The sequence below is a fragment of the Pan troglodytes genome, chromosome 19 (genome assembly GCF_028858775.2).
Source record: "Pan troglodytes isolate AG18354 chromosome 19, NHGRI_mPanTro3-v2.0_pri, whole genome shotgun sequence".
Lineage (NCBI taxonomy): Eukaryota > Metazoa > Chordata > Mammalia > Primates > Hominidae > Pan > Pan troglodytes.
Genome location: NC_072417.2, coordinates 39,967,694 through 39,982,029, shown reverse-complemented (window position 1 = coordinate 39,982,029; position 14,336 = coordinate 39,967,694). Strand labels below are relative to the sequence as shown.

The following is a 14,336-nucleotide window of genomic DNA, read 5'->3' as shown; positions in this document are numbered from 1 at the left end:
AACTTTTTTACATTATAATCTTTAAACATTTTTTTAACTTGGACTCTTTTGTAATAACACTTAGCCCAAAACAAACATATTGTATAGCTGTACAGAAACTTTTTTTTTGAATTTTTATAAGCTTTTTTCTATTTTTAAAATCCTTATTTTTTCTTTTACTTTTTAAACTTTTTTGTTAACTAAGACACACACGCTAGCCTAGGCCTGTGCAGCCTCAGGATCATCAATATCACTGTCTTCCACCTCCACATCTTGTCCCACCAGAAGGTCTTCGGGGCAGTGACATACATGGAGCTGGCATCTCCTGTGATAACAGTGCCACCTTCTGGATACCTCCTGAAGGACCTGCCTGAGGCTAGTTTACAGATAACTTTTTTTTTTTTTTCGTAAGTAGAACAAGTATACTCTAAAATCATGATTAAAAGACTGGATGTGGTGGCTCACGCCTGTAATCCCAGCACTTTGGGAGGCCAAGGTGGGCGGATCACCTGAGATCAGGAGTTCAAGACCAGCCTGGCCAACATAGTGAAACCCCGTCTCTACTAAAAATACAAAAATTAGCCAGGCATGGTGGTGGGCTGGGCGCCTGTAATCCCAGCTATTTGGGAGGCTGAGGCAGGAGAATCGCTTGAACCCAGGAAGCAGAGGTTGCAGTGAGCTGAGATTGTGCCATTGCATTCCAGCCTGGACAACAGAGCAGGACTCTGTCTCAAAAAATAAATATATAAATAAAAAAATTTTAAAAAATGATTAAAAGTACAATATAGTAAATACATAAACCAGTAATACAGTTGTTTATTCTCATTATCAAGTAAGATGCTACCGTGCATAATCGTGCGTGCCATCCTTTTATACAGCATGTAGTTCCGTGGATTATTTCCCGCCAGCGTCACCACAGACACGTGAGGAATGCATGGCGCTGCCCTGTTACCACAGCTACCACATCACTAGGCAAGAGGAATTTTCCCACTCCATTATAATTAGGGCCACCGTCGTGTATGTGGTCCCTTGTTGACCAAAACAACATTCCGTGGCACATGACTGTATTTACACCCCCATTTGACAGTGAGACAGCTGGAGAGGTTAGCCAACTCCCTAAGGTCCCAGAGCCTAGTTATGTGGCAGAATTGAGGTTGGAACATGCTGTCAGCTTCCAGAACCCCAGTGTATCCTTTTCAGTCACCTATGAGAGAGAGAGAAAACAATGTGGGTAGGGAGTGGTAAGGTTGAGACACTCTGGAGGTACAGGTGGGGCTCAGGGGGAGGAGGCCATTCTTCCGTACATAACACTGTTAAACTTTTCAGAATCACTGTTTCTCTCCCATTGTATTTTGCCCTTCTGGGCTCACATGCATTTCACAGAGTGCTGGTGACCAGAGACGGGGTCTTGGAATGCCCAATCCTCCAGTGCAAGCCCCTTTAGTCCTGCAGACTCCTGCCAGGGCCCATTTTCTCCCAGCTCTTTTCCTCCTTCCTGCATGGTTTGGCCTGTCCTTGCCAGGTCCATCTGGGGTAGGGCTGTCCCAGCCCAGTAACAAGTCCCTGCCTCCCAAGCCGGTACCTGCAATTCCGCTCCTCCCTCCTGCGTTGGCCGTTCTGTGTGTGTGACTCACCTCCTCTTCTGTTTAAAGCTGCCTACTTCATTCATCATAGACAGCAGTTTATCTTTCCAGGTGAGTCCTTTGCATGGTTCCATTAACTGCCCTTTGCTGTGACCCCTTCTGTCCTGCCCACCTGGGCGCCCTCTCTCTGGGTACCTTTGGAGATACTTGAGTCTCCCTCCACCTGTTCTGAGAGCTGACTGCCCATAGAGGATGGGAAGAGGGCAGGGTAAGTGCCCTGGTGGCAGGCCTCTTACGTGAGAAGTTCTTGCTGGGAGGGACCCTGGAATCCATCCCATCCAGCCTCTTGGCACAGAGACTGCAGGCGACCTTTTCAAGGTCACACTGCTAGGAGATGGCAGAAGGAGGACTAGAATCTGGGTTTATAGAATGGGGAGAAGACTTTTTGCTAATGCCTTATGAGCATATGTCACCGTATCCTCCCTTGCACAATGATGGGAGGATATCTTATGCACAGTGTCTTAGAGAAGTAGAAACCCATTTGGGAAGGTCTGCGGGCTTCTCTTAGTGGGCTTCACCCTTCTGTGCCTTACCACACAGTGCCATCTGCTGGCCATTGCTGGAAATGCCTTCTTATTGCAGAAAGTTTAAAGGAAAACCCTTTCAGTAAGTCAATACATTGAGTCCCTTCTGCAAAAATTGTTTTCTACACTTACTGTGTACCAACCTTTTCATTCCTGCCCCTAAAGTGCTTGAGATCAGTGCTTTTTACTGTAACTGAAGGTGATGAGCATAATGGTGTTTAAAACAAAGACTGTAGCTGTTTTTTTCTTGGGTTGAACAGGACTGTCTTGAAGTCACAGTATTTTGGTTACTCCAGGCTTTTCTATTCCCTAAGCCAGCTCCATTAGGGGGTTGACTTGGAGCATCTGTGAGTCCTTAGAGGACCGTCCATATGGCGTTGCTCAGGTGTGTGCAGGGCAGCAGTCAGGGCCCTGAGAACCCGCCTCCCGGAGGCTCCCTCTGAACAGCTGAGCAGCCTCTGCAGTTTCACACCGGTTTTTTGTTGTGGTTCCCCTGGTTACTAGCTCTAGGATGCACGCAGGGGATTACCCCAAAACATTGGGAAGATATGGCTCTTCTCCCAGAAGGGTCCATTTTCCCCCGAAGATGTCACAGGGAGGGCAAGGAAATACATTTTTATTAAAGCAAACGTGGACACATTTTGGAGCAGAATGCATGATACACTCTTAACTTTTAAGCAAAAGCATGAGGATTCAGAGAGGCATTTTGCCTTCCCACCTGGGGTTTGGGGAGAAACCACACCCCAACTCTTACTACTTCCCTCATGCTTTAGGTGTGTGTTTGCCTTCTTTGGAACATTTGAGCAGTGTGGGATGGGTGGAAATGCCAGGCCCCTGCTGGTAGTCTGCAGACACACTGTGTCCGGGGGAGGCCTTACCGGTAGAGGCTTCTAAGGTTCTGATCCCCCAGAAATTGTGCACAGGTTGTTGGGCACATGTGTGCATTTCCCTGATAAGAAGGCCCACGGCCTCTATCAGATTCTCCAAGTCTGTGAGGTCCCAGAGATGTTGACAGCCTGTGGTTCAGATGACCTTCAAAGGCAGAAGAAAGCCCTAGAAGAAGGTCGAGGGAGGTCTTTTGGCTGAGCGGGGAGAGTCTTTGTCCACACAGGCAGGAGAGAGGCCTTTGATAGCTTCAGCCACTGCCACTTCCTGTCTCTCTTTTTGCAGAAAAGAGCGGGGAGTGAGCCGTCCATGGCGGCCCTGGGGCCACCAATCTCCCTGTAGCACTTTGGTTCCATGCTGGAGTAACCTTTGGTTCTGGTCTTCCTGGACGTGGGACTTTTAGCGCCAAAACTGGGAACACCCCAGGCTCAGGGATCAGCCCCAGCTGCCCACTCTTGGGCCCCTGATATGTGGCGTTTCTTCCTCTCCCCTGAGAGCTGCTCTACCAGTGACCCATACCTGAAGCCGAGGGCTCGGGGCCTCTGTGCTGGAAATTCCCAGCAACTGTATCAGGCACCAGGTGTCGCTAATGAGCCACCTGCATGTCCTGCCACCGGCCTTGCTGGCCAAAGTGAGGGAAGCTCATTAGTTTCAAGGGTTGTTGCAAGCAGCCCCTGCTTCCAAACAGCAGCTTTAGCCAGCCTGTCCAGTAAATGAGAGCCCAGTTTGCTTTTACCACTTGCTTGGTGGGGGGCAGTTTGGCCACAGGGGCATGGTGGTAATGAGAAGTCTCACCCTCCCCACCTGCCCAGATCCCCTGCCCAGAGCCCCTTCCTGAGACACAGCTGTGTATGCAGAAGCAGGTGCTGTGGAGGCTGCGTCCTTGCAAAATTTATGGAAGGGCCCAGGCTGGTCCTTGTGGAAGTGCCTGGGGAACATGTGGCAGTCCACTCAGGGGAAAATCAGCCTCTCTGGGGGTGCTGGGTTTCAAGCACGGTGTCTCTTTGGGGAGAGGAAAGCAATCTCATGCTTTGTGTTTGGTTTTTGTTCCTCCAGACATTTCGGCCTTTGCACACGCAGCCCCGCTCCCTGAAGCTGCCGACGGTACCCGGTAGGCATCCCTAGGTGGTGTCCCCTTCGCTTCTTTGGGGAATTATTAAGGCTGGATCCATATCCCTGGCCACCTCCCACTCCACCTTTCCATCTCCAGCCAGCCAGATGCAGAACTCCCTGGGCTCATTCACCCTCTGGGCAAGTGAACTCCACAGAGGGTTTTATTTGCCTCCTATCAGTGCGGTCAACATTGGGTGGGGCCGCATGTGAAACTGGAGCAGTCTTGGGACCCAGGCGGGGTGGATAGAGGGCACTTGGAGTTAGAGAAGCCTAAGAATAGCTCCTGTGCAGAGCCCTTTCTCTACCAGGCCATGCTGAGCACTTGACTCACATTCCCGCATCTCACCCTCAGCGCGGTGGTAGGTATCAAAGTAGGTGTCATTCTTAACATACAGCCAGCCCAGAGAGGTTAAGAAATTACATAAGGTCACACAGCTAGGAAGCGATAGAGCTGGTTTTCCAAGTTGAGGCCGTCAGATTCCGAGTCCTGTGGGTGTGCTCTGAGACCCTGTGTAGCAGTGTCACATCTGAAAAGGGGCTTTGGGGATCACTGCCCACCTCTCAGCCCCCACCACCCTCAGGTTAGCCTAGGGAAGGCTGAGGCTGCACAAGGGGCAGGTCTGGCCCTCAGCCTCCTGCCTATTGCCATGGTATCCACGCGGCCTTTCCCCTAGCCAGGTGTGAGTCAGAGTAAGTACCTTTGTCTCAGATCTCTCCCCGGAGTCCCCGCTAGCTGAGAGCAGAGCGGCGTTCCTCAAGGTCTCCTTGACAAACCTTGTTTACTCTTAGGCTCGATGACCAGCCGAAAGCAGATGTGTTGGAAGCTCACGAAGCGGAGGTGAGGGTGACACACACGTGTCCACAGATGGCCCCTCCGTCTTTTTTCCCTTCCCCATCTCAGAATATGCAGGGGGCTTGAGGGTGAGTGGGTTCTGGACTTTGGCAAGGGCTGTCCCAGGCACCCATTGCAGAGGTGCATGTCAGGGAAGAACGATGAGGAATGTAATGGAGCAAGCTTGTCCAAGCTCTGTCTTCCCCACGCTCCCCAGGTGATTGTAGCCAGGGTCAAGAACCACTGCCTTGACCCTTGAACAAAAGTGTCAGCCAAGGCTGGATCCCTCCATTGCATTATGGCTTGGAGAATGTTAACAGACTGATTTACTCCTGCCCAGGGGAGAGTCAGAAACTCTGTGTTTAAACAAGAGTTCCAGAAGGATGGATGCAGTGAAATTCTTCTATGCCAGGGATGCTCTTGCTCTTTCCTGGACAATTAGATGTTGCTCACAGGTAGGTATTGGAGTATTAGCATGACGAAGGGCCTCAGGTCACCGGGGCCAGCCGCCACATATTGTGGATGAGGACATTGAGGTCCATTGATGCTAAGTGAGCTGCACAGCAGGCCAGTGCAGAGCTGCAACTACAACCTGGGTCCCCCGGCAGGATGCCTCTCTCCCCTGTTACCTGGCTAGGGCTCCAGGAGAAGGAAGAGACGTCGCAGAGCCCAGATCTGCTGCCCATCCCTGTTCTTCCTGCTCTCCTTTCAGGCTGAGGAGCCAGAGGCTGGCAAGTCTGAGGCAGAAGACGATGAGGACGAGGTGGACGACTTGCCGAGCTCTCGCCGGCCCTGGCGGGGCCCCATCTCTCGCAAGGCCAGCCAGACCAGCGTGTACCTGCAGGAGTGGGACATCCCCTTCGAGCAGGTAGAGCTGGGCGAGCCCATCGGGCAGGGCCGCTGGGGCCGGGTGCACCGCGGCCGCTGGCATGGCGAGGTGGCCATTCGCCTGCTGGAGATGGACGGCCACAACCAGGACCACCTGAAGCTCTTCAAGAAAGAGGTGATGAACTACCGGCAGACGCGGCACGAGAACGTGGTGCTCTTCATGGGGGCCTGCATGAACCCGCCCCACCTGGCCATTATCACCAGGTAACCAAGCCCTAGGACCTCATGCTGGATGGCCAGCTCAGCCTCCCCCTTCCCAGGGAGCCCTGTTTGTGTGGATGCCCTAGAGGGTGTGGAAGTTCTAATAGAGGCATAAAGAAGAAAACCAAAAATGGGGTATAACTTCCTAATCACATAACCGCATTGACACTAAAAAATAAATAAATATGGGCTGGTGCAGTGGCCCATGTCTGTAATCCCAACACTTTGGGAGGCCAAGGTGGAAGGATTGCTTGAGCCCAGGAGCTTGAGACCAGCCTGGGCAACATAGTGAGACGCTGTCTCTACAAAAAAATTAGCTGGGCCTGGTGGCAGGTGCCTGTGCCTGTGGTCTCAGCTACTTAGGAGGCTGAGGCAGGAGGATCGCTTGAGCCCAGGAGGTCAAGGCTGCAGCGAGCCAAGATCATGCCACTGCACTCCAGCCTGGGTGACAGAGTGAGACCTTTCTAAGTTTACAGAAAATCAAATGTCCATAAAAGGTACGGAGTGAAAGCCAGTCTTCTCCCACTGCAACTAAGCGCTTTTCCCCAAAGTCAGAGACACTATAAACAGTTAACATTCCTTCTGTTAAAAGGAAGACATTTGCATATACTCACGTTTTAAAACTGTTTATTCCTTTTTGTAAAAATACAAAGGAGAGATCATGCTGGCTCACACCTTGCCTCCTGCACCCGATTGTGGGTCTGAGGTCTACTCTCTTCTAACACCTGCACAATATCCCCATCACATAGGCTGAACCCAGTGGTGTGCTGGTAAATGTGTAACAACCAGTTTTGGGGCAGTATGGAGGGAAGCCCTAATTTATAACATCCATCACTTCCTGTGGTGTAAATACTCTCACCATGGTCAATTTCAGACTACCAATGTTATCTCCTGGAGTGGAGTAGAGTTGGGAAGAGTTGTATAATCAAGAGCTGATCACTGGTGGTCCCATAATTTATTTACAGAACAAGACTCCATCTCAAAAAAAAAAAAGTAGTTAATGAAAAACAAAACAGGTAATTAATTAATGATAAACTAGACAGGGTCTTGCTCTGTCACCCAGGCTGGAGTGCAGTGGTGTGGTCTTGGCTCACTGCAACCTCTGCCTCCCAGGCTCAAGCAGTTTTCGTGCCTCAGCCTCCCAAGTAGCTGGGATTACAGCCGTGTGCCACCACGCCTCGCTAATTTTTATATTTTCAGTAAAGATGAGGTTTCACCATGTTGGCCAGGCTGGTCTCAAACTCCTGACCTCAGGTGATCCGCCCACCTCAGCCTCCCAAAGTGCTGAGATTACAGGCGTGAGCCACTGTGGCCTGCCTGAAACAGGAAAATATTCATTAACAAAAAAATCTTACTTTGTTTAGAATACGCTGAAGAAAAGTGGGACACAGATAAGGAAATCACCAACCAATATTCTCTACCCCTTGCCTGGTTTTCAAAGGCTCTGAGACTCCAAGAATATTTTCCTAAAAACATAGTCCCTTCCTAAGATAGCTCCCTTGGACCCACATTCTCTCTGGGTCCCTCCTCACCCGGGGTTTTAGGAGTTGATGCAGGTGGAGACCCCAGAACTGAAGCTCCTTTTCCAGTAGTCACCTTGACACCCCTAACATCTACCCCACCCCCTTTCCCTCCTTGCACACTCCTTTATTGTAATAAAAACCCTGTGATGAAGAAAAAATGAAAACTATAATGAGATTCTTGACAGTGAGCCCCAGAGCCTTGATGTTGCCTATTGATGGCCTTAAATTAGCCAAGTTCTTCCCCATCAGAGTGGTCCTGCCTTGAACCCACCAAGCATGGCTACTCTGAGTTCCTGAGAGCTTTGATGCACTGTTTCCTGTTGTAGGATGGGCAGGCACTGGCTCTCAGGGAATGGGGGTTTGTGTGCGTGTACGTGTGTGGTGTCATGTGTTTCTGCACGTTCAGGCCAGGCCCCAGCAGGACTGGGCTGGGTTAAAGAAGATTTGGCTCACAGTCGAGGGGCTGGAGAGAGTCCTTGCAGGCAGACGGGCACAGTTCTCCCCATGGGCTCCACCAGGGTTGGGGTCAGGCCGCACCAGCCCCAGACTTGTGCTTGACCCCCACCACCCTCGACAGCTTCTGCAAGGGGCGGACGTTGCACTCGTTTGTGAGGGACCCCAAGACGTCTCTGGACATCAACAAGACGAGGCAAATCGCTCAGGAGATCATCAAGGTGAGGGGGTGCCCAGCTGCTGGGGGTGGGTTTCTGGCCGGTTCCAGGGCTCTCGGCTGTTCCTCTCGCCCTGTTACTCCCTGTTAGGGTGGTTTGGGCAGCTTTGCCTCTCCTTCTAGCTCAGGCTCCTCAAGGGTGGGACCCCATCTCTTCCTCCCTGTCTCTGTCTCATTCATTCAGAGCTGGGAGCTGATTGTCCACATGATTAGGCTTGATGGAATTGACTTGGTTGGGAAGGAACTTGGCAGGCTTTAGAGGCCAGTTTCAATCCTGGTCACACCCTTTGTGTGACCTTGGGTAGGTTTAGCCTCTCTAAGCCTCAGTTTTCTCCCCTGTAAAATGGGGATCTTCATATATCCTCCCTCTCTGGATTGGTGTGAGGTTAAAAATGCAATAATCCATGCTGTGGGGTACACAGGAGCCCTGGGTCTGGTGTTTGAAGACAGCTTGACCTTGGATGAGATCATGCCTGTGTCAGGTCACCCACGTTCCATGCACCTGCCTCATCAGTGTTAGTTCAAATACAGCATTGGTTAGAAATCACCCACTGCCACCTCTTCGCTTGATAGGTGAGGAAAGCAGTCTTCAGAGAAGTTGAGCACTGTGTCCAAGGCCACAGAGTGAGTGAGAATCTGAGCTGAGATGGAGTTCAAACCCCAGATTTCTTAGTCCAGGGCTCCTTCTACTACAGCTCAGACATTAGGAGCACTCAAAGTTGGGGACCCCACTGTGGGAATGCCTCTCTGTTCCCCCACCTTGAGCCCTTGCCCTGCCTGAGAGCACAGACCAGCTGTGCATATCCTGACAGAAAACCCCAGCTCATTTAGGCCCTTTATGACTGAACACTGATAAATCTCACTGTCCCTGACCCCCCGGCTCCCTGCCCATCACCCTGTTCACACCTCCTACCTTAGCCAAGGTTAACATGGTTGTTTAGAAGCATGGTAACATTAAAAGAGCATAGACCGGTCTGGGATCAGATCTCAGCTCTGCTTCTTCACTGCTGTGTGGCTTGGGGCAAGTGACTTTCCCTCTCTGAACCTCGATTTCTTCTGTAAAATGGGGACAATATACTGCGTGGAATTGTGAAGATCAAATATGGGGATTTAGGTAAAGCATCCAGCCCAGGGTGGCACCTCCGTCATCGTTGCACATCTTCACTCCTCCTGATGTGTCCTCCAGGGCATGGGATATCTTCATGCCAAGGGCATCGTACACAAAGATCTCAAATCTAAGAACGTCTTCTATGACAACGGCAAGGTGGTCATCACAGACTTCGGGCTGTTTGGGATCTCAGGCGTGGTCCGAGAGGGACGGTGAGTTGGTCTTGAGTGTCTGGGTGGGATGTGGGTGCTGGATGGGGAAGAGCAGGGCTGAGGTCTGGGCACTTTCACTGTTTGTTGCTGAGCTGCAGCCCTCCCTGCAGGGAAACCCAGGTCGCTTTGGTCCTGCCCTTGTAGTTCTGGTTCAGAATCAGATTTGGGTCGCGTTTGGATTCTCAGGCCGACTTCCACGGAAACCAGGTCCCCACACTCACATTTGCCCTGGCTGTTCACCTGCTTGGCCAAGGAACCAGGTCATTTCCCCACGATGAGGAAGAGTGTCAAATTTTATTTCCCCAAATCTTGAAGGGATTGGCATAGGGAGAAAGGCCCCTCCCCTCACATCTAGGGGAACCCAAAAGGGAGCATGGCAGCAAGGCTGCAAGGCCAGCCCCAGCCAAGTTTGAGATCCACAGGCAGATCGGGGTTCCTGGTTAGAGAGGCGCCTCATTCTCCAGCAGAGGGAGCTGGGCACCTTCACCAGCAGCTCCCTGTCAATATTTATCCATTCTTGCCCTGCTTTTCTAGAAACAACCGGTCATGACTCCTTTGTAGAATTCCTCAAAAGCACCGGTGCCTTTCCCAAGTGCAGGGTCAGTGTTCTGGGTCTGGGTGTGTTTTCTAAGCTGTGTGTGGGTGTTCTGCCGGCCCTGGGGCAGACCTGTGCCAGGCAGGCCTCTTTGCTGCCTGCTGAAAGGCCTGTGTCCTTGTCCCGGCTTCCTGGTCTCCAGGCGTGAGAACCAGCTAAAGCTGTCCCACGACTGGCTGTGCTATCTGGCCCCTGAGATTGTACGCGAGATGACCCCTGGGAAGGACGAGGATCAGCTGCCATTCTCCAAAGCTGCTGATGTCTATGCATTTGGGTGAGTAGGCCCCTGGTGCCCTGAGGCCAAGTGTGGCCAAAACAGAGGGCCCTGGTGGCCATTGGGGGCAGAGGGAGGCATGCTTTTAGGTGTTGAAAACCCAGGCTCTGGAGTAAAAAATCAACCTTGAGTCCTGGCTCTGCCGCTTGTTGAGTGCATGGTCTTGAGTCCTGGCTCTGCCGCTTGTTGAGTGCATGGTCTTGAGTCCTGGCTCTGCCGCTTGTTGAGTGCATGGTCTTGAGTCCTGGCTCTGCCGCTTGTTGAGTGCATGACTATATCCTTGACCTGGAATAGCTCCTCCCAACAAGGTCATTTCATGAGGACTAAATCAGGTAATTGTGTGCAGTGCTTAACACTGGCTGTCAGCCCCACCCAGCTGATCTGGGAGGATGCTCACCAGAGCTGACCAAGAACTGCTCCTCCCAGTCTGGGGGAGCTGGATGTCCTGCCGGCTCTGCTACCCCACAAAGACCTGGGTGCTGACCAGTAGCAATATAATGTGAGCCCGATATAGAAGTTAAAGTTTTCTAATAGCCACATTAAAAAAGAAATGGGTGAAATTAGTTTCCCCTGTTTATGTTTTATATATTATAAAACGATATATTTTATTTAACTCAATATATCCAAAATATTATTTCAACATGTAATCAATATACAAATTAATAAGATATTTTATATTCTTTTTTCCTACTAAGTCTTTAAAATCTGGTGTGTTTTCTGCCTAGAGCACCCCTCCATTCAACTGTGCACATTTCAGTCACTCAGTAGCCCCCCTGTGGCAAGAGGCTCCCACATTGGACAGTGTGGGTCTGATGGAGAAAGTCCCATCCCAAGTCAAGAAAGCCAAGGGGACGTAGAGAGGCCAAGGAAGGCTCACCACCCCGGTCACCTGTGCTGTATCTGGGTATCCTTCCCAGTGGGGTGGCCTTGGCACCATCCTTCCTCCCTGACCTTTAACTGTATCCTTTCCTGAGCACCCATGTGTGCCAGGTGCTGGGCTTGGCACTTTAGTACTCCTCAAACAACCCTGTGACAAGAGACATTAGCCCCACTGAGGTGAAGCAGTTTTACTGGGATCTTGCAGCTAGAAGGTGGCAGAGCTGGATTTGTGCTGAGGTCAGAATGACCACCAATGCTCCAGTCAAACCTGCGCTGTCTCAGACTTCCCACCCAACGACAGCACAGGGCCCAGGTCCTCTAGGGCTGGGAGGAGCCTCCAGGAGCCCATTGTAGCATCCCCTGAAGCCAAGTGGGTGAGGAAGGCTGGAGAAGGGTCCTGATCCTCTGGCTGGGCTATGGCTCAAGGGCCCCTGGGCGTGAGCTGGGCACAGCGGCCCAGGAGCTCACAGACATGGCTGGGTCTCCGCAGGACTGTTTGGTATGAGCTGCAAGCAAGAGACTGGCCCTTGAAGAACCAGGCTGCAGAGGCATCCATCTGGCAGATTGGAAGCGGGGAAGGAATGAAGCGTGTCCTGACTTCTGTCAGCTTGGGGAAGGAAGTCAGTGTAAGTAGTACCTGCCCTGGGTGGAGCAGTAGGGCTGGAGGTGGGGTGGGGCATGTGGCATGGCTGCCCTTCACTCACCCACCTGAGAAATGGGGTCGGTGAGGAGCTCTGCCACCTGCACGTGTCTAGCTAGAGATGAAAATGATATGCATTGCCTGGGAATGGGGAAGGAACAGGGAGGCATAAGTAAGAAAATATCTATCCTCACCCCACTGCTCACCCTTTTCATTCCTTTCAGTCTTTTTTTTTTCTTAAAGATAATGGTTTTCATTGATTTATGAGATGAAAAGAAAGTAAAGCCCCATGTTATTTACATGAAAGAAGATAATTTTTTTTAAAAAATCACTGCTGAAAATACAAATAGTTGTGTTATGGTGTGGTATTAAATCTTTCCTCATAATGTTTTTCTTGACTATTAAGAACAAATCAAAGTTTCCACAGCAAACTTGTTTTCAAAAAACCAAGTCTTAATTATAGTGGCTGACTTCTCGTTTCTACGTGGTTTCTCCTTAATGGTTTCTCTGTGTTTGTAAGTTTTGTCAGGCTAAATAAGAGAGAGAGGCTCTCAAAAGATGTTTATTTGGAAATAGAGCGTTGCACTGGGAATATGCATGCCATGGTGAATGGCTTGCTTATTCAGGGAGGTAAAGGAAAAAATGAAGAGGATTACACAATTATTTTGACATATTTAGTAGTTTTCCCTGGCTACAAAGATGAGTAACAAGAGTGATGTCAGTCCAAGGTTAGACAGGTTGTTTGAGGCAGATGTCCTTGTAGGAGTATTTTTGTATAAGGTTGCCATGGCCTTCGTACAAGGTTGCAGTTTTTGCAGTCTTCAGTGGTAGTTTTTGTTATCAGACATACAAGCCCAAGAAGCCTCTCTTCATGGCTTTCCCAGGCCCGATTTGTCAGAGTTTTCTTCACATTTGTGACTCTCTTTTGATTCTGACAGCTTTCAGTTTCCTTTATCACAGCACAGTGATATATAAAGAAACTCCAGGGCTTGGTGTTTTCAGTGCCATCAGTGATAGCCATGTGTCCATGAATCAGATAGATTGGGACAGAACAGCCTTGATGTTAATAAGCAACTCCAGTCAGTATTTGGGCAGCATAACAATTGAAGTCTTCAGAGGGACCACCCAGCACTTGTCCAGGCTAAGATACAAACAGGCTGTGAGCTTCTTGTTAAGGTCATGAACATTGCTGGCAGGATCACTGTCTGTCTGCAGACTCTGTCTGCAAATTTGCAGTGATGAATTCAACCTCATCTTCCTCCAAGTTCTTAATAGATGGTAATATTTTTCTCAGTTGACTGGTGGCAAGCCCCTAGGGCGTCTTCAGAAGGCTCACTCAAGATGACATTATATTTGATCTACTTTATTCCACAGTAGTATATGTCATCTTGTTGAAGTGCAAAATATTTGTACGGGGATGCCCCTCCAAAGATGACACCAAAATGCTATTTAACAACACGAACAGCAGGCTCCTCTTTGGCCAGTTGATACCATTTCATCTGGGGTGCTGGGCAAGGGCCATGGGTGATGAGCACTTCTCTGACACTCTGAGGCCCGTCCTTCTTGGCCTCCTTCTGGGCCAGGGCCAGTTAAACACCACCTTCACCTTGGTGCAACCTCGGGTGCCTTAGGAGCGTGTGGTGGTGATGCAGAATTTTTTGCTCCTTAGCTCAGCTAAAATCCAGGTTCTTGTCTCATGACCAGGAAAAATTAGGCATGCGGACACATTGAAAGGTGAGGAGAGTGGAATTCATTAAAAGAAACCTCTCAGCAAAAAAGAGGGGGTCCTCCCAACAGGCTCCCATCTCACAGATTGAATATCAGGCCACCACACACAAGCTGAAGAGGCCAGGCTCCTCCCCTGCATAAGGCGCGAATTCCTGGTGGCTCCACCCTATTCCCCCAGTGCATGTGGGTCTCCAGTCCATTGTGGGTGTACCCAGGCAAGACCCTGTGCAGGTTCCCTCATCTGCACAAAAACATCTGTTGTAAACACTTGTGGGGCAGGTTGGAGGTTCTCCAGGGACCCTTCTTTATCTGCCTCCTGCAACTGTCAGTGGGCTCAAGATACAGGTTTTGGGCTCCTGGCTGTGGCTGCAGCCTCCTTGGCTGAGCTCTGGGGCAGCTCAGATGGCAGCTGAAGTAACCACTGCTTTCCAGTCTTTTAAAATTTTTTTTGAAGCAGTTTTGCTCTGTCGCCCAGGCTGAAGTGCAGTGGCACGATCTTGGCTCACTGCAACCTCTGCTTCCCAGGTTCAAGTGATCTCCCGCCTCAGCCTCCAAGTAGCTGGGATTACAAGCATGCACCAAAATATCCAGCTAATTTTTGTATTTTTAGTAGAGATGGGGTTTCACCATGTTGGCCAAGCT

The 14,336-nt window shown here is 50.3% G+C and overlaps 1 protein-coding gene across 5 annotated transcripts in view; it reads left to right on the top strand.

Moving 5' to 3' along the window:
• The window catches only part of KSR1 (kinase suppressor of ras 1), a 168,557-nt gene that overhangs the window by 141,801 nt on the left and 12,420 nt on the right, over positions 1–14,336 (top strand). For 3 of the 5 annotated variants that reach the window (XM_054670970.2, XM_054670971.2, XM_054670968.2), the window contains 8 exons: positions 1,632–1,673; positions 4,088–4,142; positions 4,934–4,982; positions 5,689–6,068; positions 8,166–8,262; positions 9,445–9,578; positions 10,316–10,447; positions 11,817–11,952. In XM_054670970.2, the coding sequence (XP_054526945.1) occupies positions 1,632–1,673; positions 4,088–4,142; positions 4,934–4,982; positions 5,689–6,068; positions 8,166–8,262; positions 9,445–9,578; positions 10,316–10,447; positions 11,817–11,952 (1,025 nt within the window). The remainder of the gene's footprint in view (positions 1–1,631; positions 1,674–4,087; positions 4,143–4,933; positions 4,983–5,688; positions 6,069–8,165; positions 8,263–9,444; positions 9,579–10,315; positions 10,448–11,816; positions 11,953–14,336) is intronic. The other 2 variants (XM_063799679.1, XM_054670969.2) reach the window with 1 other exon arrangement.